This window comes from Sorex fumeus, unplaced genomic scaffold, assembly GCF_029834395.1.
Source record: "Sorex fumeus unplaced genomic scaffold, SorFum_2.1 ptg000007l, whole genome shotgun sequence".
Classification (NCBI taxonomy): Eukaryota; Metazoa; Chordata; class Mammalia; order Eulipotyphla; family Soricidae; genus Sorex; species Sorex fumeus.
In genome coordinates this window covers 11,409,954-11,435,138 of record NW_026606064.1, presented here as the reverse complement: position 1 = coordinate 11,435,138, position 25,185 = coordinate 11,409,954, and the positions used below count along the sequence as shown (strand labels likewise).

The window sequence follows — 25,185 nt, the reverse complement described above, 5'->3', positions numbered from 1 at the left end:
ATGGAAGGAAAACACCCTACCTGCTGTACTCTCTCTCTGGCCCCGGCTTTTATTTTTCAGACCTTGTCTGTTTTCTCTCCTTTTCCCCAGGGAGCTCAGCTATCAATTTGAGTGACCTGCATTCACTCTGTTTGGTCTGTTTAAGACATATTTCTAAGCTGCCAAGCACTGCCAGGGTTGTTTAAATCTGGGGTTTTGCTTCACCATAGCAGTTCCTTTGAATGGTAAGCTCACATTTGGAAAAGTGACTCATGGGCCTTTTCCTTGAAAGTCATGTCCTTTTGAACAGCTCACTTCTGCTTCTCCAGAGCCTGGGTCGGGGAAAACCATTCACCATGTAATTTTGAGGGCAAGTTTTTTGTTTTTTTTTTGGCAACAAAGTGGAGTGTGACTACTATATAATGCTTTAAAAAATTATGTCTGGGGACCGGAGTGATAGTCAAGCGGGTAGGGCGTTTGCCTTGCACACAGCAGACCAGGGTTCGATCCCTGGCATCCACATATAGTTCCCTGGGCACCGCCAGAAGTAATTCCCGAGTGCATAACTTGGAGCATTGCCAAACCGATAAATAAATAAAATACACAAATAAATAAAAATTTGTCTGGGATCCAGAGAGATAGCACAGAGGTTAAGGCTGTTGTCTTGCACTCAGCCCGTCTTGTGGTTCCCCAAGCACCCCCAGATGCCTGAATGCAGAGCTGGTGTAGATTCTGAGCACAGTCAGGTGTACCTCACCCCCATTTTTGTTGATATTCCTTAAAAATGGCTTTTTACTAGGCTGTCTTTGATATACTATTAGGATGCACAGAAAACTCATATCACGATCACGATCATCCTGTTGTTCATCGATTTCCTCAAGCAGGCACCAGTAACGTCTTCTTCCTAGCCCTGAGATTTTAAAAGAGCCATTTCAATGCTCTTTCAGGATTAGGAGAATGAGACCCATCATTGTTACTGGTATTTGGCATATTGAGTATGACACGGGAAATTTGCAAGACTCTGCCGTGTAGGCAGGATACTTTTGGTAGTCTGCCAGGTTCTCCAAAGGAAAAAATAAGATAATAAGATATTGCGTGGCCACAAATGCGGCCACGCACTTCCGGGAGCTGGGTTTTATAGTCTCTGCGTCTTGACCGTTGATGGGACCAACCTGGCGCTGGCGGCAGCTGGTGGGTGTGACGCCGACGTACTGGAAGATGGAGGGTCTAGGTGCAGAAGGCCCAGTCCCAATCCGAGTAGGCTTGGAGACCTTAGCCCCGGCACCCACATGCCAGGGTTCCTCTGCCAGTTCTTTCATGCATGAGGCCCGTCCGGACGTGTGGAGAGTGTGGGAGCGATAGCAAGGGCTGGAGCGATAGCACAGCGGGTAGGGCGTTTGCCTTACAAGCGGCCAACATGGCCGACCCGAGTTCGATTCCTCCGCCCCTCTCGGAGAGCCCGGCAAGCTACCGAGAGTATTCGATATGCCAGACACAGTAACAACAAAGTCTCCAATGGAGACGTTACTGGGCCCGCTCGAGCAAATCGACGATCAACGGGAGGGCCTTTACCTTTTTTTTTTTATATATATATATATATATTTGAATAATCTGGGGCTTGAGTGATAGTACAGCAGGTAAGGTGCATGCCTTGCATTTGGCTGACCTGGGTCCAATTCCCTGGACCCCATATGGTTCCCCTGAGTCCTATCAGAAATGTTCTACAAGCTCAGAGCCATGAGAAGCTCTGAGCACTTCCAAGTTCACACCTCTCCCCACCCCCAAAAGCCCTATAATCGAATAACCTGAGTCAATGCACACCATTTCTTTGAGACTGTTTAGTGAACATTTTTCTTCTCCAGAAAAAAAGAAAGCTCATGCATCAGTTTATTGTTGATTTTCACAGTAGAATTGAACTGTTACACTTCAGGAAATTTGTCAGTGCTGTGAACTCCAGATGTGATAAATGTAATCTTTTTTTTTGCTTTTTGGATCACACCTGGCAATGCACAGGGGTTATTCCTGGCTCTGCACTCAGAAATTACTCCTCCTGGCGGTGCTCAGGGGACCATATGGGATGCTGGGAATCGAACTCAGGTCAGCCACGTGCAAGGCAAATGCCCTACCCGCTGTGCTATCTCTCTAGCCCCGATAAATGTAATCTTCTGTGGGTGGGTACTTACCTGTCTTGCATGCAACAGACCCAGGTTTGATTCCTCAGCCCCACGAATGGTCCCCTAAGCACAGAGCCAGGAGTGATCCCTAAGCACAGCCAGTTGATGTCCCCCACTCCCTCGCCATCCTAAATCCAAAATCTAATTTTCATGTCTAAAGAGCCAGGCGCCACTTCCGTTGGCTTTGTCCCTGACGTACTGTCCTCAGCATCTCTCAGCTGTGTTTGCTTTGTTGCTCTGACACGCACATCACCTTCAGATCTGCTGGAAACCCCCATCGTTTTGAAGCTTTTGATGACTGTCCCATGTGTATAAGGACCCAAGTCTTCATCATCTAAGTGTAGACAAACAGATGCAACAAAAAGGCAACAGACCAGGTTCAGAGGAGAAAGCAAAAAATGGGGCTCCATCCACTCTGTCACACTAAGCGAGGCTTCATCTTTCTTGTCGCTGAGTAGTATCCTGTCACGGATATGACTTTTTTATTCACTCCACACATACCCAGCGAGTGCTTTCTGTGTGCCAAGCATCTGTAAAAAAGCAAATTCCTCCAGTGCTGTGCTCCTACGAGATTTTTTTAAACATAGAACATTCTCACTCAAAGAAAGAATAAATGGTTCATTGAAAACACAGCTTTTGGGGACTGGGAGATTGGATAGTAGTTGCGGTACATACTAGGCATACAGCCAACCCAGTTTCGACCCCCTGCATCGTACTGCTGGGTGCAGCCTTGGACGTCCCTGGCCGTACCAGATGGTCCAGGTAGTAGACCAGGCACTGAGGGGTCTGAGCAGTACCCCATTCTCTCTGACCTGTGCTTTTTAAAAAATTTTTTTTATTAGTGAAACACCATGAGATACAGTTGTAGACTTACAAATTTTTGTGCTTGGCTTTGAGCTAGTGGCTCAGTTGACTGAGAATCACCAAGTGGAGCCCCCAGGCCTCCTAAGCACCCCTTTGGAGATTATCCACAAAACCCTAACAAAACAAAAACAAACCCACCTTTTTTTTTTCATTACAGAGAGAAAGAAGCAAGCAGAAATGTTTTCTATCTATCCAATTCTCAAATGGGGTCTCTGTATGCCAAATATCCTTTCTTGGTGGAATGTAGATTTAGAGGGCGAGGAAACTTCTTGGAAATAGGGAAACGGGGGCTGAAGAGATAGTACAGCTGTGAAGGTGCTTGTCTGGCCCGTGGCTGACCCAGATTCCATCCCTAGAACCCCTTAGGGTCCTGCAAGTCTGCCAGGAGTGACCCCGGAGCACAGAGACAGGGGTAAGCTCCGAGCACTGCCAGGTGTGGCCCCAAAAGGCAAAATAAGGAAAAAAAAAGATAGAGAAGCAGAATGTGGGTTTTCATCTCCAGCATACTCTGGTTCCTCGATGTCCTTAAATCTATCACTAGACGACTTTGACTGGCAGGAGTACTTCCGGAATCCCTCTGACTGCAGGAAGTCCCGGCAGATCTCGGACTATTTGAGCTGTAAGCGAGCACTTCCACCAGGTGGCGCTAGGGCACAGCTGGGACCAAAACGGATTCGGATCCAGAAAGCGCTACAACAGGTCCAGCGGGTTTATTTCACGACCCTCTTTTTTTTTTTTTCACGACCCTCTTAAGAGCATTATTCTGCACTTCGAAAATTTTTGGCTCCGTTGACTGTTTTCTGTTAAGGGTTTCACTGTGCGTTAGGAGGCTGGAGCGTTTAAATAATACAGAAACAAAAGGAAAATTTAGTCTCTTTCCCCATATTTACCTTCTCAGTTACTCTCCCCCAAACTGAAAATTGTTTGCTTGAATTCTTTCCAGAAAAAAAGCATACATATGCTTGACTATAAGCATCTGTTATATATTTTCTCTCTCTTCTGTTGTTGCATATATTTTAATTTACATAGAAGATCACTCTTGCCCAAGGTTTTAAAATTTTTTTATTTTTTGTTTTATTCCAGTGCCGAGGATTGAACCCAATACCCACTTAAACACTGCTTTGGGTTTCTCCCTAATGCGATGTTCATATAAACCCATTTTGGCGGTAATTCCATACCCACCCAAATGACTCCTGGCATTATTCCACTGTAATAATACATTTTGGTTGTTTCCAAGTTTTCCAATTTTATTAAAAGCAATGTTGTCGTGCATATTTTTGACAACCGTTGTTTAAAATCCATCGGATAAATCCTTTGCCCACAAGATTGCTGTGATTGTGCTGTGATTGTGTCCCAAGAATACTGCACGCCTTGCCAAAAAAAAAAAAATTCACACCGTCACACTTTTTGAGGTCAGTTTTATGAGTGCTTGTGCATCGTTCAGTTTACAACTCCCCCCATTTATTCTATGGAAATAAAACACCTCTTGTTCATAAGAATTTATTCCATTCAACATCCCAACACCAACCCTGACACCTTCCCATTATTTTGAATTTTCCCACCACCACCCAAACCCGCCCCAAAGGCAGATCCTAAATAATTTATGTTGGCTGGCTTGTTATGAATCCTGTCACTGTCACTATCCTCCCGTTGTTCATCGATTTGCTCGAGCGGGCCCAGTAATGTCTCCATTGGAGACTTTGTTGTGAATAATCCGCTAAAAATGATCCAAAAAGAAAAAAAAGTTTCCTTAGAAGAAAGTGTGTGAAGGTGGTGAAGATGATTGTATCTTCCGGTGGATAACATTAAGCTTTTATAGAAGAGATCACTAACATGTTGTTACAGCCTGTGTACCAATATCTGCTATAAAAAAAAAAACGCCCTCAGGGATGTGGGAGTTGTGACCGCGTTGCGTCTGTTAAGGATAAACTTGCATCTGGACCACTTGGTCTTTTGCAAGGGCTGGGGCGCTGGGCGCGCGGCCCCGCCTGGGAGAGCGCCGAGGGGCGCGCTGACTCCTCCTGTCCAGCAGGGGGCGCGCGCCGGGCCGCTCCGGCAGGCGCAGCGCGGCGGGGGCCAGGAGCGGCCGGGCCGGGTGGTGGACGCCTGATCCCGGGGCGCGCGCGCGCGCGCGCGCTGAGGCTCGCTGAGACCCGGCCGTGGCCGTGGCGGCCGCCCCCTCGGCATCACACCCGCCCGGGTGGCATGAGCCGGTGATCGCGCGCGGGGCCGAGCGGGAGCAGCCGTGGCCGAGGTAAGCGCTGGCCGGGCCGGCCCGGGGTGCGGGCTTGGGGCCTCCCCGCCGCGGCCGGGGCCGGGCTGCAAGGGACCGGCTGTTTTGGGGGCTGGGAGTGGGGTCACTTTCCGCTTCTGGGGCTCTGTTGGACTCCTGCACCCTTCTGGGCCAGCCCGCGCCTTTGCAGTTCCCACCTGTAACCTAGCCAACCTGCCCCGACTACTCTTAAGCTTCCCCCACCCCCACCCCGCCCCCTTTTCTCCCGGAACGCCTCGATTTCCCTTCCCCCTGGCGGGTTCCCCACCCGCACCCCAACTTCACAAGCCCCTTCCCCATTCCCGTGGCGCCAGCGACACGCTTGTGCTGCTCCTTCGCCCTGGGTGTCTCCTGCGCCCCTGGGTTCTGCGCCCGGCGGCGGCCCAAGGCTGTATACCCCGCTGGCCCGGGCAAGATTTGCGCCTCCCACTGGAAGACAGGACTTGGGGACTGTTCCCCCCCCCCCCCCCCCCGGAAGACAGGACTTGGGAAAGGCGAATCCGGGCTGTCCCGGGCCCCCAGCAGCGACCCGGAGCACAGAGGCATTGAGGGGTGTTGAATTCCTGGCGCTGGGAACCAGATCTCAGTATGCAGTTTGGAGACCCCCCCACTCCACCCCCGCGACCCCCACCCCTAAACAATTGCTGGGGGTAATTGGGCAAGGAAGGGGGTGGGAGGAAGGTCACATGCTCATCTCAGGGCCCTTGAGTTGATTTGAGGAGGTTCTTGATCCAGGCCTGCCCCTTGTCACCTGGTGGAGCTGGTGCTGAGCGCGCACGGGGCGTGGTCTGTCGTTTCCGACGCTGTCACCTTCAGTCTTTCCTGCCCCTCCTCTATGACTTCGGCCTCTTGCTTGCACGCATCTAGGGCTGCCGTGGTGAACTCCCTGGGATCTCTTTGCTCAGCTAGCCTGCAAGTTTATGCTGGTTTTGCTGATCGGGGAGTGAAAGGGAACTAACTCTCCAATTGTTTTTTTTTTTTTTTTTCCCTTTCCCCAGGGTGATCTGGGAAAACTGATCATAGGGCTTCCAAGACAGACGCCCAAATTCCAGCCTGGGCACGTTTCTGCTCGTGTGGCGGAGGGCAAGTGACTTAGCCGCGCTGATGGGTTTCCCTGATGAGATCTATACAAAAATTAGCATCATGAGAGTTTGTCACATGGTCATCTGGGGCGCTGAAATAAGGCAGCACAACGGTGTATATCAGCCTAAGTATGATCTGTCTTAGCGTGCGGTTGGTCTAGTTGTTTATTTATTTATTATTTTTTTTTTCCTGTTGGGTCACACCTGGCGTTGCTCAGGGGTTACTCCTGGCTTATGCACTCAGAAATTACTCCTGGCGGTGCTCAGGGGACCATATGGGATGCTGAAAATCGAACCCGGGTAGGCCGCGTACAAGGCAAATGCCCTACCTGCTGTGCTATCACTCCAGCCCCAACAGTTGGTCTAGTTGTTGACTGATGATATTCCTTGTATTAATTACCATGTGATTCTCACAGTCAAAGGGTCACTATTATTTATTTTTTTGGGGGGGCACACCCATTGGTGCTCAGGAGTTAGTCCTGACTTTGTACTCAGGAATCACTCCTGGAAGGTTAGGGAACCATATGGAACACCGGGGATGGAACCGGGCTCAGATCTGTGCCAGGCAAGCGTCTTACCTGCTGTACTGTTGTTCCAGCCCCTAAGGGACACTGTTATTTCACATTTGGAAACCCATTTTTTAGGGTAGTTAGCTATTCTTCATTAATTGTAAAGAATCCTTTATTTTATTCTTTTTTTGGGGGTCATACCCGGCGATGCACAGGGATTACTCCTGGCTCATGCACTCAGGAATTACTCCTGGCAGTGCTCGGAGGGTCATATGGGATGCTGGGAATCGAACCTGGGTTGGCCGCATGCAAGGCAAATGCCCTACCTGCTGTACTAACGCTTCAGCCTGAATCGTAAAGAATCTTAACCTGCTAAGGGAACGGGTGAGAGACAGGATTTCTCCGCTGTGGCTAATATTTTGGTTCCCAGGTTCTCAGGCACGCTGGGGTTAAAAGTACCAATGCAGCCCCCAGATTCTCCAGAGTCACTCAAACCTTCTTTCCCCCAGCCCCCCCTTTTTTTTTTGCCAAACCCAGCAGGCGCAGGGGTCAGGTTCTACTCATGGTTCTGTTCTCAGGAGTCACTCCTGGCAGTACTTGGGGGAGGGCCCATATACGGTGTCAGGGATTGAACCGGGATTGGCCGCATGCGAGGCTTGTGCTGTACCTGCTGTACTGTCTCTCTGGGTATGACTCGAAGCTTTGCACTACGTGACCTGGCAGTCACCTAGGGCCCGAGAGAACATTCTTCTCATCCTGGCCAGGAGCTGGGCCTTCACAGTTTCTTCCAGTGACTCAACACCTGACACGGCTAGCCAGTGCCTACTTGGGTCACTGTGTTTGCAGGGAGGAGAGAGGCCGGAAGGCCGGGGAACTTCTTGATCTGCCACAGCTCACAGCGTTCTATGGGGGCCAACTTGCCTTGGTGACTGGTTCTGCTTTGCCTGGCCTTCTCTGAGAGACACCAGCGTGGACAGGGGGACTGTGGTTAGCTCGCTGGGGTGCCGGCTCCGCTCACTCACCTTCTCTTGGGGGCTCTGTGGCACAGACTGTGGGGGGCCCACTCCGGGAAAAGCCCCCCCCCCCCTTGCAGGATGGAGGGCCTTAGGTGGAGGGAAACCAGAGCTTCCCAGGGACCCTCCTGGGCTCCCTTCTGCAGACAGGCTCTTGGGGTCCCTGAGCCCCCTTTGCCCAGCTTCTTACGGTCACCAGCGCCTTCACGCACCACCATGGCTTCCTGTCTACCCCGATCGCTCCTCCTTTGTCCACCCCTGGCTTCCGCCCTCCCCTCCGCCAGCTCCCCCTCACCACGTGTTTTTTCCTGAGTTTGGCAGAATAGAAACAAGGCGGGTGTAACATGGACCTTTGCTGGCGCAGCTGAGCTGTGGCTGGACCCCAATGGTAAGCCTCTCGTTGGGGGCGGGGCGGGATGCCTACGAGAAGGGGAGAGAAGGGGAAGCCGTGGTGGCCCCTTCGCTCCAGCCCCCCCCCCCCCCCTTCCTGCGGCACCCCAGAGGGAGCAAGTCAGCTCTGGTTCATTCCCTTGGTGACCTTGGGCTGAGACCAGGTCTAAGGACAGACCCTTGGAACTCCAGGACCAGAGACGAATTGTGACTGTGGCAGAAACGGCCCCGAGGGCTGAGCGCAGAGCCTTGGTTTGGGTGCCCCTGGCTGAAGTCAGGACCCTGATGGAAGAAACTGGCTCCCATGATCAAGCACGGAGATGCTGAACTGTGGGGATGTCCTGAGAACTCTGTTTGTTGCTGTGTGTGGGCCCACACCTGGAGATACTCTGGGGTTACCCCTGGCTCTGCATTCAGGAATCACTCCTGGAAGTGCTCAGGGGACCATATGGGATGCTGGGGATCGAAGCCAGCTGGGAGCTGGGCTGCTTGCAAGGCAGGTAGGTGCCCTGCCCGCTGTACTAGGGCTCCAGCCCCTGAGAACTTTGGACCCTCATTTCCTGAGCTCCGGCCCAGAGCCAGCAATGGGCCCCTCCTCTCCTCCCCTGGACGCTTGCGAAGACTCTCCGGGAGGGAGATGCCTGGCAGCTTGGGGCCTGTCCTGCAGGCCTGTCTCATTCCCACAGTGGCCAGCCAGGTCTCAGGAAGTGCAGCGTTGTGCTGAGTGAGCTACACTGGGCTGGGGGGGGGACTGGGGAAGTGGGGGTACGGGCCTGAGGGATCACACAGGGCTGATGTGGCAGGGTGACACATCAGGCTGGCTGTCCGCCCTCCTGCCTCCCGGCTGGACTGGGATGTGGACATGCCCCAGCAGGCCATGGGGAGCGACAGGCCCCGTAGGGGTGGTTCACGCGTGAGGTAGGGGTTGGGCTTTGGCCATGTCTGGGTGTAGTGTGGGTCGTCTTGGCGGAGACTGGCTTCCGGGTGTCTCTTGAGCAGAGGCCCGGGGTGCTGCTGAGCTCTGGGTGCTGCCCTGCCGGGCTCCCCACCAAACAGGGTGCCAGGCCCCACGCAGCAGTGGGAGATGGGGCCTGCAGAAGTCCAGGCCACGGTGGTGTCGGGGGAGTGGTAAAGGAAGAGTCAGGAGACTCAAAGGGTGGGATGTGGGGATGTGGTACCTCACCCCAGCGTCCAGAGAGGTGGGCAGTGAGAGGCCAGTGCTTAGAACAGCTCGGCATTGGTGGTTGCCTTCTGTGGGCCAGTTGGCCCAAGAACATGTGACCATGGAACTGGGCGCCAAGAGTCGGCAAGGCCGAGGGGATGCAGAGACGGGAGGGCCCGTGGTGGTGCACGCTCCCCAGGAGAGGCGGGCAGACATGGGTCCCACACCACCTGAGCTGACGGTGGATGGCAGACGGCAGATAGTGGCCAGCCCAGGCCCCACATTGCCCCCACATGGCTCCCACGTGGCTCTGGTGACCAGAAACCATAGTGCAGGCCGGGAGCACAGTGGCTTGTCCCTGTCTGCTTTGTGGTGGCCTATCGCTGTCTGCTCAGAGGGGGTGACCCAGCCCCTGCCCAGAGCCCACTGCTGCGGGGGTTGGGGGGAGATGCCATCTCTGCCTTGTCCACGCTAGAGAAGACTCCAGCTCTGCTTCTTGGCTAAGGGGAAGATGGTGGGGAGGGCTGGGCTGATAACAACCTCTTACACCCCTCACCCCTTTCTGCGAAGGGTTTCAGGCACCCCACTTCTTCCCTGAGAGCCCCCAAGGCCGGGAGCAGTGAGGGACAGGTGACAGTCCATGCCTTGGCCAGGCTTTTGAGGATGCCAGCAACCCCCACCCCATCCTCTCTCTGATCCTCAGGGGGTGGGAACCTCAAACTGGCACAGGTAGGAGGCAGAACAGTGCGTGGACTGGGGACCCATCTTCTTCCCAGGCCTCCAGCTGAGTCCCTGGAGGACTCCAAGCTGGGGAGTGCCTGCAGCTCCAGGGGCTGCCAGCAGGGGGCAGCGTGGCAACCTCCCCCCACACCCCCCCCCCCCCCCCCTTCTTTTTCTGGGGCTCTCTTGTCCACCCTCACCCTGCAAATGTTTTTATGTGCATATGTGCATTCTTGTTTTCTCAGGTGTTTTTTTCCTTCTCCCTTCCCTCCTTGTCTAGTTTTTGTTCGGTTTGGCGGGGTAGGCGGAGGTTAGCCTGGGTATATTTCTGCTTTACTCCGTTAGGTGTTCTTGATCACTGACCGATCGCTGGTGCTTCTTGGCCAGAGCTGTGGCGAATGTCTCTGGGCTTGTGTTTGTAGCTCGTCCAACTTCTTGCTGATGGGGCTTCGCCAAGACCACATATGTGTTCCTCAGGGTCACACCTGCTACTGCCTCAGGGTTTGCACTTTTTAGTGTTTTGCTTGAGAATCCCTCTGGGGCTGGAGGTCCTGAGATCTGCATTGGGCTCTGAGTCCTTCCTTTGCTCCACCTGTTACTCATCGCCAAGTAAAGCATGGCAGGCTTCCCGGAGCTGGAGGGCAGCAGCTATGGGGCCCCTCTCTCTGATGGCTACTTGCCCCCCCCCCCCAATCCCTTGGCTTTTCCTGTTGGTGGTGACGCCACCATGGCGATGTGCATATGGCTGGCCCAGGTGCATCCCAGTTTTGCAAAACATGGATAGGGCTCTGTGCGGTTTGCACTCCTTTACTTGTGATGCTTTTCTGGGTGTCTGCTGGGAAGGGGCATTTGTTTCTTTCATTGGGGCATGCAAGGTAGGGTCGCTGTGCTTACAGTGGACAGCAGAACCGCCCCTGCCCCCCCCCCCCCCCCCCCCCCGCATGTTGTGCTCCCAGGGATTTGAACTCTGGACCAGATGCTTGCAAGGCAGCTGTTCCAAGCTGCCCACACCCTGTGCTATTTTCATGAATTTGTAAGGTCTCTAAAGAGCCCCCAGAAAGGCCACTTTCTGTCAACGCAGCACATCCCTAAAGGACTGAGACCCAGAGATAGGAAAGAGTGTGTGTCCTCCCAGTCTGTCTCTCCCACGTCTATGAAATACTGTTTCCTCTATAGACAGGGGTGGGAGCGGGGCCTGACTGAGTCTCCAACCGCTCTGGGCATTGCTGATACTTCCCAGCTGAGTCTTTACATTTTGCAACTTTGTTACAGTTTTTTGTATCTTCTCCCACTGTTAGAATATTCCTCCCTGGAGCGCTGCAGGTGCCATTTCTGCTTTGTTTTCTCTCCAGCCCCGTTAAGAGATTCTATCCCCGGTCCATAGAAAGAGAATAGATTTTTTGAGGGAGAAGGGGGGCACACTCCGTGTTGCTCAGAGGTTACCCCTTGCTCTGCATTCAGGGATCACTCCTGGGGGTGCTAGGGGCTAGGAGGGGGGTGACCATCTAGCATGCTGTAGATCAAAACCAGGTCCACCAGATGCGAGGCAAACCCCCTACCCGCTGCCCCACCCCCTCTCTCTCCCGCCCACACACGGGTCTTAAAGGAACGCAAGAGAGAAGCTTTTCCAGAAACAGTGAATTCTGTCCATCCCCACGAGCAGGAAAGAGCTCTCTGGGTCTCTTTCCACCTTTGGAGGTTCCTTCCTTTACCGCCGCGCCCCCTTATCCCCATGCCTCTCTCGCCTCTGTGCTCGGTGGATAGATATCCTTACAAGATACCGCCGTGTTCCTAGAAAATGTGCCGCGTTTGTACGGGCGGATGGGGGATAGCTACGCACCCAAGGGCGCCCCACCTCGTCGCCGGCCGGGGGAGTGCCCAAGCGCCTCTGCAGAGTGGCTGGTCTTGCCAATGCGCCGATGATGATGATGCTGATGCTGATGATGATGTTGATGACGATGACGACGGCTGTCCTTTCTCTCCGCCCCGCGGCAGGAGTGGGAGGAGGAGGCTGCGTGTGCCAGCATGTGCGCGTCGGTCAAGTACAACCTCCGGGGTCCCGCCCTCATCCCAAGGATGAAGACCAAGCACCGCGTCTACTACATCGCGCTCTTCTCCGTGGTGCTGCTGGGCCTCATCGCCACGGGCATGTTCCAGTTCTGGCCGCACTCCATCGAGTCGGCGGCGGCCGAGTGGGGCGCGGCGCGGCGCAGCGCGCGGGACGTGCCCGTGGTGCGCCTGGCGGCCGACGCGCCCCTGCCCGAGCGCGGCGACCTCAGCTGCCGCATGCACACGTGCTTCGACGTGTACCGCTGCGGCTTCAACCCCCGGCACAAGATCAAGGTGTACATCTACGCGCTGCGCAAGTACGTGGACGCGGCGGGCGCGCCCGTGGGCCACGCGCTCTCCCGCGAGTACAACGAGCTGCTCGCGGCCATCGCCGACAGCGACTACTACACGGACGACATCGGCCGCGCCTGCCTCTTCGTGCCCTCCATCGACCTGCTGAGCCAGGGCGCGCTGCGCGTGCGGGAGACGGCGCAGGCGCTGGCGCAGCTCTCCAGGTGAGGCCCGCGCGCCAGGGAAGAGACGCCAGGGGGTGCCCGACCCGCGCTGCCCCGGGGAGGTTGGTGGCCCCGCGGAGGAGGCTGGTGGCCCCGCTGTTGGGACCGTCCTGGGGAGACGCAGGCCCCCTCCGTGCTGCCAGGCTGGGTCCTCCTCTGTCCTTGCTCTCCGCCCCATGGCAGGAGTGGGAGGAGGAGGCTGCGTGTGCCAGCATGTGCCCGCCTCCCCCTCCTCCTCCTCTTCCTCCTGTTCCTCGTCCTCTTCTTCCTCCTCCTCCTTCCTCCTCATCCTCTTCCTTCCCATCATCTTCCTCCTCCTCTTTCTTCGTTCTCTTCCTCCTCCTCCTTCTCCTTCCTCCTTCTTCCTTCTCCTTTTTCTTTCCTCCTCCCCCTCTTCTTCCTCCTCCTCCCTTTCCTCTCCCTCTCCTCTTCTTCTTTATCCTCCTTCTCCTTTTTTCCTTTCACTTTGAATCGTTTCTTTAAGCATTTGCTGTGCCTTTTACGCAGCCTGTGTGTACAATTTTACTCCAAAGTCATCTCTTAAAAAAAAGTATCTTTTTAAATTTAATTTTTAACTTTTTAAATTTTGTTTTAACAATCACCATGAGATACAGTTACAGACTTACAGACTTTCGTGATTACGTTTCAGTCATAGAGTGATCAAGTACCCATCCCTCCACCAGCGCCCATTCTCCACCACCAGTGTTCCCAGTATCCCTCCCACCACCCCGACCCCTTCCCACCCCCTGCCTCTGTGGCAGGCACATTCCCTCTTACTTTCTCTCTCCTTTTGGGTGCTGTGGTTTGCAATACAGGTACGGAGTGGCCATCATGTTTGGTCCATAGTCTACTTTCAGCATGCATCTCCCAACCCGAGTGAGCCCTCCAACCATTATTTACTTAGTGGTCCCTTCTCCATCCCCCAAGTATATTCTTTGGGGTTCATTCTTTCGAAGAAGGCAGCAGGATTTACAGACTTCTTTATAGTTGAGTTTCAGGCCTGCAGTGGCCCAGCACTAATCCCATCATCAGCGTCCACTTCCTTCTACCAGGGTCCCCAGATTCCCTCCTACCACCAGCCTGTCCCCTAGACAGACACACATTTAGGTTGGCTGTTGTAGTTGGGCTCCAGTTTATAGTGTTGTTGACTGTGCTTGGGTCCACAGCTCTACACTCTAACACCACTGCTGTGCCCCACATCCTTGACCCCTGCCTTGACCCCCCAATTACTTCTCCCCCGAGTACCCATCTTCTTAGAGGACAAAACCTCTGGCGGGCTTGGCTTCCCATTCTCTCTTTTGTTTGGGGGCCATATCCGGTGATGCTCTGGCCTCACTCCTGGCTCTGTGCTCAGAGATCACTCCTGGAGGGGGTTGGGGGACCCTTTTGGCACTGGGGATCATCAAATCCAGGTCAGTTCTGTGCACCGTCCTAGCTCTCTGGCCTTGCTCTTTGTTTTATGTCATTTATTTTGGGGCCACACTTGCTGGTGCCATGCTGGGGGGACCAGGTCTGGGAGAAAACCTGGATGCGGCATGCAGTACATGGGCTCCAGCCCCCCCATTCCTTCCCTTTCACATGTAAGTGCCCCTCCCTCACCCTACCCCACCCTGCCTTGTTACTTGTTGCCCATGTTCACTGTTACAAAGTATGAAAATAGAGGTTGGCAAAAGGAGAGTTCATTCCAGAATCCTGCCTGTCCGCTGTAGAGGTTGCTCAGAGGTCAGGGCTGGGGTCAGTCCTAGGATTCAGTCCCTGGTCCTGCCCGGCCCTCTAGCACCACTGGGCACAGCCCTGGAGGCCCCGGAGCATCATCAGAGTGACTAGGTGCCCTCCCCCCAAACACACACACACACACACACACACACACACACACACACACTGCCTTACCCCTGCCCAGGCGGTTCCATATCACCAGGCCAATCCTGCCTTTGGAATGATAATAAAGTGAGTGATGCACTTACCTCATTTGGAGCTCACCTGAGTTCCATCCCCAGTACCCCGTATGGTCCCCCAGCACCATCAGGAGTAATTCCTGAGTGCAGAGCCAGGAGTTGCCTCTGAGCATCATTGGGTGTTGCCCAAAAACCAAAAGATAAAAAAGATTACTATTAATAGGCATATATATTTTTCTTTTTGTGTCACATCCGGTGAGGCACAGGGGTTACTCCTGGCTCTGCACTCAGGAGTTACTCCTGGCGGTGCTCAGGGGACCATATAGGATGTTGGGAATCGAACCCGGGTTGGCTGCGTGCAAGGCAAATGCCCTACCTACTGTGCTATTACTCTAGCCCCTACTATTAATATTTTGATGTTGCCTTTTTAGTCATTTTTGCATTAATGATTGGGCTGAAGTGATAGCACAGCGGTAGGGCGTTCGCCTTACAAGCAGCCAACATGGCCGACCCGAGTTCGATTCCTCCGCCCCTCTCGGAGAGCCTGGCAAGCTACCGAGAGTATTCGATATGCCAGACACAGTAACAACAAAGTCTCCAATGGAGACGTTACTGGGCCCGCTCGAGCAAATCGACGATCAACGGGAGGGCCTTTTTATTTTATTTATTTAAATTTATACATTATTAATCTATACATCTAAGTGTGTGTATAGATACATTATCAAGAATAAGATTATACACTGCATATTCTTTTGCTGCCTTACCCCTCACCCCCGTGTGTGTGTGTGTGTGTGTGTGTGTGTGTGTGTGTTTTGGCTTTGGGGCCACATCCCGCAGTGCTCAGGGCTTACTCCTGGCTCTGTGCTCAGGCCTACTCCTGGCTGGACTTGCTGGGGGTGAAATCCGGGTTGGCCGTGTGCAAGGCAAATGCTCTGCCCACTGTACTATGTCTCCATCCCACCATTTCCATTTTATGACTCTAGTTCCCAAAATCGTATTCTTTTATCAGGTAATTCCAGGAGCTGCGTGGCATTCTGTTGTGCAACTGTTCCAAAAGTGGCCGCCACTGGCCTTCTCTTTGATTTCTCTTCGGTTTCTATAACTAAATAATGAGCGCTCAGGTCATTTCCTGGTTTCTGTGGTCATCATTGGTTCTGGGAGACAGAGTAACTACCCCCATCCCCCCAGTCTCTCTCTCTCTCTCTCTCTCTCTTTCTCTCTCTCTCTCTCTTTCTCCCTCCCTCCCTCTCCTCTCCCCCTACTCCTCTCCCAGTGCATGGCCAGGCCTTCCAGGACTCTGCCCACCCTGTGAGGTGTGGCCCTGCGCTGGGCTGGGGACAGTCACTGCCTGTTACCTGGGAGCTGACCCTGGCGTCCAGATCTTTGCTGCTGACACGTGATCTCACGCCTCTGCTTCCTTTCTCCCTAGGTGGGATCGGGGTACCAATCACCTGCTCTTCAACATGTTGCCTGGAGGCCCCCCAGATTATAACACAGCCCTGGACGTCCCAAGAGACAGGTGGGTGCATGGGGGGGTGCCCCTGGACCAGGTTTTTTGGGGAGTAACTAACTATAGTTGGTTTTATTCGCGCGAGATCATATTCCTGAGCCGACTGGGACAGACTTTGTGATAAAGGCCCAGCCTCTCCCATCCGTTAGACATAGGCGCCTCTGCGGCCAGGGCTGCAGAGGGTCTGTGGGGGTGGCATGGGCAGCTCTGACCTTGGGACCCCAGAGGGAGGCAGTAAGCATGCAGGAGCTGGTGTGGGAAGCGTAGGGCACAACTTCGGTGCCGCAATGCTGCTGCCTTCACGGGGGTGGGGGTGGGGCTTCCTGCTGGCACCCCTGCCTGGGCCCCTGGTTCTCGCCCAGTGACCAGATCCTCTGCCCTCAGGGCCCTGTTGGCCGGTGGCGGCTTTTCCACATGGACTTACCGCCAAGGCTACGACGTCAGCATTCCTGTCTATAGCCCGTTGTCTGCCGAAGTGGAGCTTCCGGAAAAAGCACCCGGGTGAGGCAGGGGAGCGGGGAGGGCCTGCGGGGGGGGGGGGGGGTCACTGGGGAGAGGGGTATGCAGACCAGGGCCCACTGCACCCGCTGCCCCTCAGTGCTGGGGCCATGCCCAGGGAAGCGTCCAGTGTCCTTTCCTGGGGTGCAGGTCGGGGGGCACTGCTGAGCTCCTGGTGCCCACTACCTCCTGAAGTGAGAGATCAGAAGTGACTCAAGCTACCTCTGCCCTGTGTAGAGGGGCCACCTCCCCACACCAGGCCACCGTCAGCTCTCCCCGAGACCCCTGAGATGCTGGCCCTTAGTGTCTGCGTCTAGGCCTGCTGTACCCTGGTAATCCCAACTGATGGCCCCATAGGGGAAGCACCTGCTACCGTCCCTTTGTTTTTTGGAAGGGGTGGCCACACCTGGCAATGCAGTCAAGAATCACTCCTGGCGGTGCTCAGCAGACCATACAGGATGCCGGGGATCGAACCCGGGTCGACCGTGTGCAAGGCAGGAGCCCTCCCCACTGTCCTGTTATTCCAGCCCTCTGCCCCTGTGCCTTTAATTGCCTCCTGAGATCCTCTGTCACAGGGTCATCCTCAGTCTCTCTCCTCAGCTGTCTCGCTCTGCTCTCTCAGAGGGCTTAGAACAAGCATCACGCCCCACTCTCCCGGGCTGCAAACCCTCGCATCTCCCGGAAGTCTTTGACCCTCTGTTCATTCCGGGGTCAAGCCACTTGCCAACCCCTCGAGGGGGAGCTTTCTTGGTGCCTGGGACGGGGGCCTTTGCTTTCTGCAACCCCGCCCCCAGTGCTGCCCAAGTCACCACCCCCACCCTTGCTCCCTCCCAACTCCCCTGCACCCCCTGCTCGGCCAGCCCTCCCGTGGTGCGGGCACTCAGAGTCGCTCTGCCCCAGGACGGGTCACCATGTGGAATTGCAGTGACCCCGGGCCAGGCTCGTGTGGGCTCCCTGGTATAGACATGAGGTTCCGGGGGCTGCGGCATCCAGGGCATTGTCTGCCCTCCGCCTCCTGCCACCCGTTGGCAAGTGATGCCACAACCGGGAGCTGTAGGCTGATGTGATGGTGAAGAGGATAAGATGGTTGCAGGACCCATGCTCGAAGGAGGCTATTCTGTGCGTTGCCTCGCGAGAAATGCCACAGTAGGTGAGATTTGAAAACCCACATGTGGCCTGTGTTCACATTCTAGTTGTGTCCAGGAGCTTGTTTCTTTCCCGAGCGTCTGGACCACTCCAAGCTGCCCAGACAGACTTCCCCTTTGAGTCCCCCTGGGGTCTCTGGAATGTCAGAGTCTTAAAGACATTATTCTCTAGCAGGTGGCATTTTGGAATGTCCTAGATGCAGCAAATTTTTTTATTTTTAATTTTTATTAGTGGAACACCATGAGGTGCAGTTGTAGACTTACAAATTTTTGAGCTTGGGTTTCGATCATACAACAATCAAGTACCCATCCCTCCACCAGTGCCCATTTTCCACCACCAGGGGTCCCGGTATCCTTCCCACCCCCCATCCCCCCATCCCACCCTGCCTCTGTGGCAGGGCATTCCCTTTTGTTCTCTCTCTCCTTTTGAGTGCTGTGGTTTGCAAAAGAGGCATTGACTGGCAGTCATGTTCAGTCCAGAGTCTACTCTCAGCACGATTCTCCCATCCTGGGAGGATCCTCCCAACACCCTTTACTTGGTGCTCCCTTCTCTATTTGAGCTTTCTTCCCCCCGCCCCCCCCCAGCATGATGCTTTAAATTTTGTTATTAAGATCATGTATAAAGACCATCAGGCAGTTCTAATTTTTTTTATGACATTTTATGATGTTTACTGTTTATAATGTTTTTGTTTGATTTTGGTTTTGGGGCCAGAGCCAAAGGTGCTCAGGGCTTACTCTTAACTCTGTGCTCAGGATCACTTCTGACAAGGTCTGGGGCACCATATCTGGTACCAGAAACCAGACCTGGGTACGGTCACTTGCAGGACAGATGTCCTACCCATGTACTACCCCTCCAGACCCTGCTTCTAATAATTTAATTGCCAAGCGCAAGGAAAACGCAAATGGCTCATAAACTTGTCGTGTAAATCATCTTTCTGGATTTTTTCACTCCCCCACGGAACTCCCAGAGTTGACTTCATTTATTTTAGCCCGTTGAAAGAATGGAGATACAGTATAGATCCTGTAAGATGCACGCCTCTCAAAATGTATAATCCACCAGTTCTTTCAGTGTCGTTACAAAGTTGTATTGGACTAGAGAGATAGCACAGCGGGTAGGGTGTGTGCCTGGCGTGCAGCCAACCCTGGTTTCACCCCCAGCATCTTGTACGGTCTCCCGGGCACACAGGAAGTGATCCCTGAGCCAGGAGTAACACCCTGAGCACTGCCAGGTGCCTGCCCTCCACCCCACCCTCCCCCAAAAAAGAGCTGTGCAGTGCCACAACCAATTCCAGGACATTTTTATATTTTCACTACCCCTCAGTAACCCTGGACCTAGTACTAGTCACAGTCTGTTCCTGCCCTAAATCTCATGCAGCAGTGCTCAGGGAGTACTCCTGGCTCCGTGCTGAGGGATCTCTCCGGGCATGTGTTGGGGGAAACATCTGTGCAGCCAGGGATAGAACTGGGTATGTGTATGTCTATGGCGAGCTCCTTGAGCCCTGTGCTGTCTCTCTGGTCCCTTTCTTCTCTCACTCGGCATCACGTCTTCCAAGATGCTCTAGTTTTGTAACCCGTGCCCTCCAACCTCTGTCCTTTTCTGACTAATAAGTTCATCATCTCGATAGACCATTATGGTTCATGGTTGACCCTTTCACCACTTGATGGACACTGGGTTCATCTCCTTTTCTTTCTTTCTTTCTTTCTTTCTTTCTTTCTTTCTTTCTTCCTCTCTTTTTTTAAGCTATTATGACTAATGGGCTGGAGCAATAGCACAGCAGGTAGGGCGTTTGCTGTGTTCGAACCCAGCCGACCTGAGTTTGATTCCTCCGCCCCTCTTGGATAGCCCGGCAAGCTACTGAGAGTATTTTGCCTGCACAGCAAAGCCTGGCAAGCTCCCCGTGACATATTCGCTATGCCAAACACAGTAACAACAGTCTCACAGTGGAGACGTTACTGGGCCCCGCTCGAGCAAATCGATGAACAGTGGGAGGACAGTGCTACAGTGCAGTGCTCTTATGACTAACACTGCTATGGGTGTTCGTGTATGAACTTTTGTCTGAACTTGGATGTTTTCCATCCTCCTGAAGATATACACAGAGTGGAATGTCTGCCTCACATGGTCCCTCTGGCTGACTTTTTTGAGGAGCTTCCCTGCTTCCCATTTCCTCCCCCAGTGTGTGAGGGTTGGAGTTTCAGATTGGGAGAAATGCCATATTTGTTTCTCCCCCCCCCCCCCCTTCCCGTTTTGTTTGTTTCAGAACTCTGGCTATCCTAGTGGTTAGGAAGAGTATATCTCTCATCATAGTTTTCATGGCATTTCTCTAGAGAATGAATAGTAACGCTGTGTATTATTATTACCATGGGTGTATTGGCTATTGATAGGGCCTCTTTGAGGAAATGTCTGTCAAATAGTTTGAACTTTTTTTTTTCTTGTACCACACCTGGGCTGGAGCTATAGCACAGTGGGTAGGGCCTTTGCCTTGTAAGTGTCCAACATGCTGACCAGAGTTGGATTCCTCCGCCCCTCTCAGAGAGCCTGGCAAGCTACCGAGAGTATCTCGCCCGCACGGCAGAGCCTGGCAAGCTCCCTGTGACGTATTCGATATGCCAAACACAGTAACAACAAGTCTCATGATGGAGACATTACTGGACCCGCTCGAGCAAATTGATGAATGACGGGAGGACAGTGACAGTGACCACACCTGGCAGTATTGGATTTTTCATTCCCCTGTGGAACTCTCAGAGTTGACTTAATTTATTTTAGCCATACAAGATGCTGGGGGGTGGAACCAGGGTTGGCTGCATGCATTCCTCTTTGAAGAAATGTCTGTCAAATAATTTGACCCCTTTTTTTTTTCTTATACCACACCTGGCAGTACTTGGAGCTTACTCCTGGCTCTGTGCTCAGGAACCACACCTGGTGGACTTTGGGGGACCATCCGGGGTGCTTGGGGTCAAACCTGGGTTGCCTGTAATGCTCCCTACCCGCAGTACTATCTCTCCAGACCCTCCATTGTCCGTTTTTAATCTGGGTTGTGTTTTTACTGTTGAGAAATGGTTGAATGGGATTCACAGGCTCACGGACTGTCTTTCCGTGAGTTGCTTTAGCCGGAGGAAAGGTCGCTGGCAGGACACAGCAGGAGTGTGGGGCGACCTGGGCTGAGCTCTGCCCTCTGCTGGACAGCGCGGGAATTTCTCCCACTCGGTATGCAGGAAGTCGCCTGTTTCTTTTTTCATAAACAACACTCCCACCCCCATAGGAACAACAACAGAAATTACCACTTTTCCCACTCCCAAATAAAAGCAGAGCCAGACTCCTGCCTCCTTCCCTCCCCTGGCCCCACGGAGTCCCACGTTCCTGCAGGGCTGGGCGTTCCAGCCGGGGCCTGACTGTTATTTTTTTAATCTTTGGTTCTTCTCCCTACTAATTCCCTGGGACACCCCGGCTACTGTATTGATGGCTCCTGTTGGCCGCTGCCCAGTGCTGGTCACTTTTTCTCTGAAATGGAGCTAAATCAGAAGATTGCCGCCAAAGGCCGGAGCCTGCGGTGGCTGGGGCGGGACCGGACTCCCCCACCCCCCAACACACACACACACACCACCCAGTGTGGCTGTCCAGTATGCTGCTGTGTAGGCTCAGGGCAGCCCGCTAGTCATTTTCTTTTTTGTTGTTGTTGTTTAAAAAGAACTGTCCTCCCGTTGTTCATCGATTTGCTCAAGTGGGCCCAGTAACATTGTGAGACTTGTTACTGTGTTTGGCATATCGAATACATCACGGGTAGCTTGCCAGGCTTTGCCGTGCAGGCAAGATACTCTCAGTAGCTTGCCGGGCTCTCCGAGAGAGGCGGAGGAATCGAACCCGGCTCGACCACAATGTTACTGGGCCCGCTCGAGCAAATCGATGGACAATGGGTGGTCAGTGACAGTTAAAAAAGAAAAAGAAAAACAAACTCATCTTCAGTAGTTATTGCTGGGGAAACCTCAGTGGGCGCCTTCCAGGGTGGGTAGACCCTGTTGGAGGGGCATTTTGGGGGTCTCTGGGGTCACACTTGCACATTTGTACCAGCCAGGGGGTGGTGATAGAGTGTCCCCATTTCCTCGCTCCTGCAGCTGATGGTAGAGTGAACAACCCTGGCCACTGACCCCCTCCTCAGTAACCCTGGACCTAGTACTAGTCACAGTCTGTTCCTGCTCTAAGTCTCATCCAGCACAGTGCTCAAGGATTATTCCTGGCTCTGAGTCTCTGTTTTTTCTCCTGTCCCGGTGCTGTTCATCCGTTGGACACCCTATGTCCATGGGGGCTTCTCTATTCCCCTATTCCCCTGCTGGTCACTCCCTTCTCTGGCAGTTCAGTATCATCTTCCACTGTCGTGTGTGTGTGTGTGTGTGTGTGTGTGTGAGAGAGAGAGAGAGAGAGAGAGAGAGAGAGAGAGAGAGAGACAGAGACAGAGACAGAGACAGAGACAGATAGATAGATAGATAGATAGAGAGAGAGAGAGAGAGAGACCCAGGTTCTGTGGCAGCCACTTGTCCCAGACCCCTTATCAGCTCCCTCCCCCCCCCCCACCCAATTGTGCTCCAGCTGCCTCTTCCTCACCCTGGCACAGACGCTGTCCTCTGGAACACCCCTCGCGGTGACACCACCCAATATTGCCATATTTGCCTGCCCGCTGTGCCCCCACCTGGCAGCAGACCCTCTCTCTTGGGCTGCCCGGATGCGTCCTCCCAACTCACCTGCTGGACTTCCGCCCCATGTGCTGCCCAGATCGGAGCCTCTGTCCCCTTGGGGACTCCCAGGCCCGGTCATTTCTGGCTGCCTGAGGTTCCAGCAGCCTGTTGCTCATCACTGTCCCCACCTGCCTGGACCTGTCTGTTCCGAATCACGGCAGCCCATAGCTGTGGTCCTCAGCTGCGCTCCCGCGGCGGGTGTAGGCAGGCACCTGTGTGCACAGAGGCGTGTAGCACGTGTTCTCTGTGGTCTGCATGCACGGATACCTCCTCAGAGCGTGCATATGCATGTGAGCACGCATATACGTGCACGTGTGCATCTGTGCATGTGTACACACGTGTGTGCACGTGTGCGTATGTGGCGTGCATATGTGTGTGCGGCTGAGGCCCACCCGGCTTCCTCCCACCACCACGCCCTTCATATACAGCACTGCCCCAGAGCCCCGCTGCGGTGGGGCCGGGGAGGTGGAGACTTCAGGGGAACCAGCTCAGGCTGGTGGAACCCTCTCAGCTGTGCCCCCGGGCACCCGCACCCGGGCCGCAGCTCCGAGCCGCCTGCTCTCTCCTCTCCAGCCCGCGGCGGTACTTCCTCCTGTCCTCGCAGATGGGCCTCCACGCTGAGTACCGGGACGAGCTGGAGGCACTGCAGGCCCGGCACGGGGACTCGGTGCTGGTGCTGGACAAGTGCACCAACCTCTCGGAGGGCACCCTATCGGTGCGCAAGCGCTGCCACAAGCACCAGGTCTTCGAGTACCCGCAGGTGCTGCAGGTGAGTGCGGGGCTCTCGGCCTCCTCCTCAGAGCCTACCCCCACCCCCCAGCCCACCTTCAGATTCCTGGAGAGGAGAGAAGCAGGCGACCCCGGCGGACATGCAGCCCCTCAGAGGCTTAGCTGTCCGGGTTTGTCAGGTTTCTGTGCAGGGGCCTGCTTGCCCGCTTGCCTGAAAGGTGGGCCTGAAAGGTGTGTGACTCCCCTGGCTTTACCCAGGGGCCCCCGGAGACAAAGCAGGTGAATGGATTTTGCTTTTATTTATTTATTTATTTTTTGATTTTTGGGTCACACCTGGAGATGCACAGGGGTTACTCCTGGCTCTGCACTGAGGAGTTACTCCTGGCGGTGCTCAGGGGACCATATGGGATTCTGGGAATCGAACCCGGGTCGGCCGCGTGCAAGGCTAATGCCCTACCCGCTGTGCTATCTCTCCAGCTCCTGTATTTTGCTTTTAAACCCACAAAGCCAGACCAAAGACAGTTTCTTCTTCTTCTTCTTCTTCTTCTTCTTCTTCTTCTTCTTCTTCTTCTTCTTCTTCTTCTTCTTCTTCTTTTTTGCCACAGTGCTCAGGGATCACTTCTGGTAGTGCTCAGAGGACCCTGTAAGGTGCCAGGCATTGAATCCCAGTCGGCCTTGTACAAGGCAAGCACTTGGTACACTATCCCGTCTCTCTGTCCCACCCCATTATTTCTTTGAGGCATCACAGCTGTCTTCTCTGATGGTCCAGTCTACAAGGTACCTCAGTTTATCCCAGATCCTGGAGGGTTTTGTCTTTCCTTGCTCTGGTCTCCCTACTCTGTCAGGGCTGGAAGGAATCTGGGAGCCAGAGTGCTTCCATAACCCAAGGCACAACCATTCTTGAAGGCGGAGGTGGGGGGGGGTGGGGGGGGAGGGTTTTAAGACATTTCTTTGACTTTCCCCGGGTGAGGGGACTAGGAAAGATGAAACTGAGTTGGCTTGCTTCCACATTCCCAGTCCACGTTGGTTAGTTCAAGGAGAAGCATCGAGGAGGGAATCTGTGTGAACTGTTTTTTTTTTTTTTTTTTTTTTTGGCTACACTCAGTGGCGCTCAAGACTTCCTCCTGGCTCTGCACTCAGAGATTACTCCTGGTAGGCTCGGTGGACCACATAGGGTGCCGGGGATCGAACCTGAGTTGGCTGCATGCAAGGCAAGGGCCCTGTCAGTTGTACTGTCTCTCTGGCCCGAGTCTTTTTCTTAATCTCCAAAGAGATCTGACTCATGCCAGATTGCTAAAATCTTTTTTTTTTTAATTGAATCACCGTGAGATACAGTTACAAAGCTTTCCTGTTTGAATTTCAGTCTACAATGATTGAACACCCATCCCCCCACCCCAGTGCACATCTTCCACCACCAGTGTCCCCAGTATCCTCCCCAATCCCACCCCTGCCTCTATGGCAGACATACTCTCTTTTTGTATTACTTGTTATGAATAGCATTAAGATGTTGTTTGCCCGCGAGAGTGGCTACGTTGGAATTCTAAAATTTTAGATAATTCGGGTATGAAGAAATCTCTGCGGTAAGCTGCTCAGTTTTGAGATTCTTTAGTGTGTCTTTGGATCACGGCTGTTAAGGAGCTTTAAATGGCAGCTGGAGGTGGTTCATGAGCATGACCTCCAGGGTTCCATATGGATGAGGAGATGAGAAGGACCGCCCCATCCCCTATCTCATGAGGCCTGGAGTTTGACGTCACTGAACCTGTGTACCTGCACTTCTCATTGGGTTCTGAAAGTTGGCGGTTACCAGAATCCTTAGGGGGCAGGTGGATGGACGATGCCTGCTCCCATCTGAGGCACCCCAGTGAAGTCGCCCTGGCTTAAAGTCCAGAGACATCTCTGCAGTGAGCTGCTCATTTCGGAAATTCTTTTGTGTGTCCTAAATATCTTTTCT

General features: G+C 53.7%; 1 protein-coding gene across 2 annotated transcripts in view; it reads left to right on the top strand.

Moving 5' to 3' along the window:
- The first annotated feature begins 5,123 nt into the window (after positions 1 to 5,123).
- Positions 5,124 to 25,185, top strand: part of EXT2 (exostosin glycosyltransferase 2) — a 129,616-nt gene continuing 109,554 nt past the window's right edge. The window contains exons 1-5 of one of the 2 annotated variants that reach the window (XM_056131317.1): positions 5,124 to 5,271; positions 12,161 to 12,729; positions 16,054 to 16,143; positions 16,519 to 16,635; positions 23,079 to 23,274. In XM_056131317.1, coding sequence (XP_055987292.1) covers positions 12,191 to 12,729; positions 16,054 to 16,143; positions 16,519 to 16,635; positions 23,079 to 23,274 — 942 coding nt within the window. In that variant the 5' untranslated portion in view covers positions 5,124 to 5,271; positions 12,161 to 12,190. Of the gene's footprint in view, positions 5,272 to 8,212; positions 8,282 to 12,160; positions 12,730 to 16,053; positions 16,144 to 16,518; positions 16,636 to 23,078; positions 23,275 to 25,185 lie in introns of those variants that run through there. The other variant, XM_056131308.1, reaches the window with a different exon arrangement.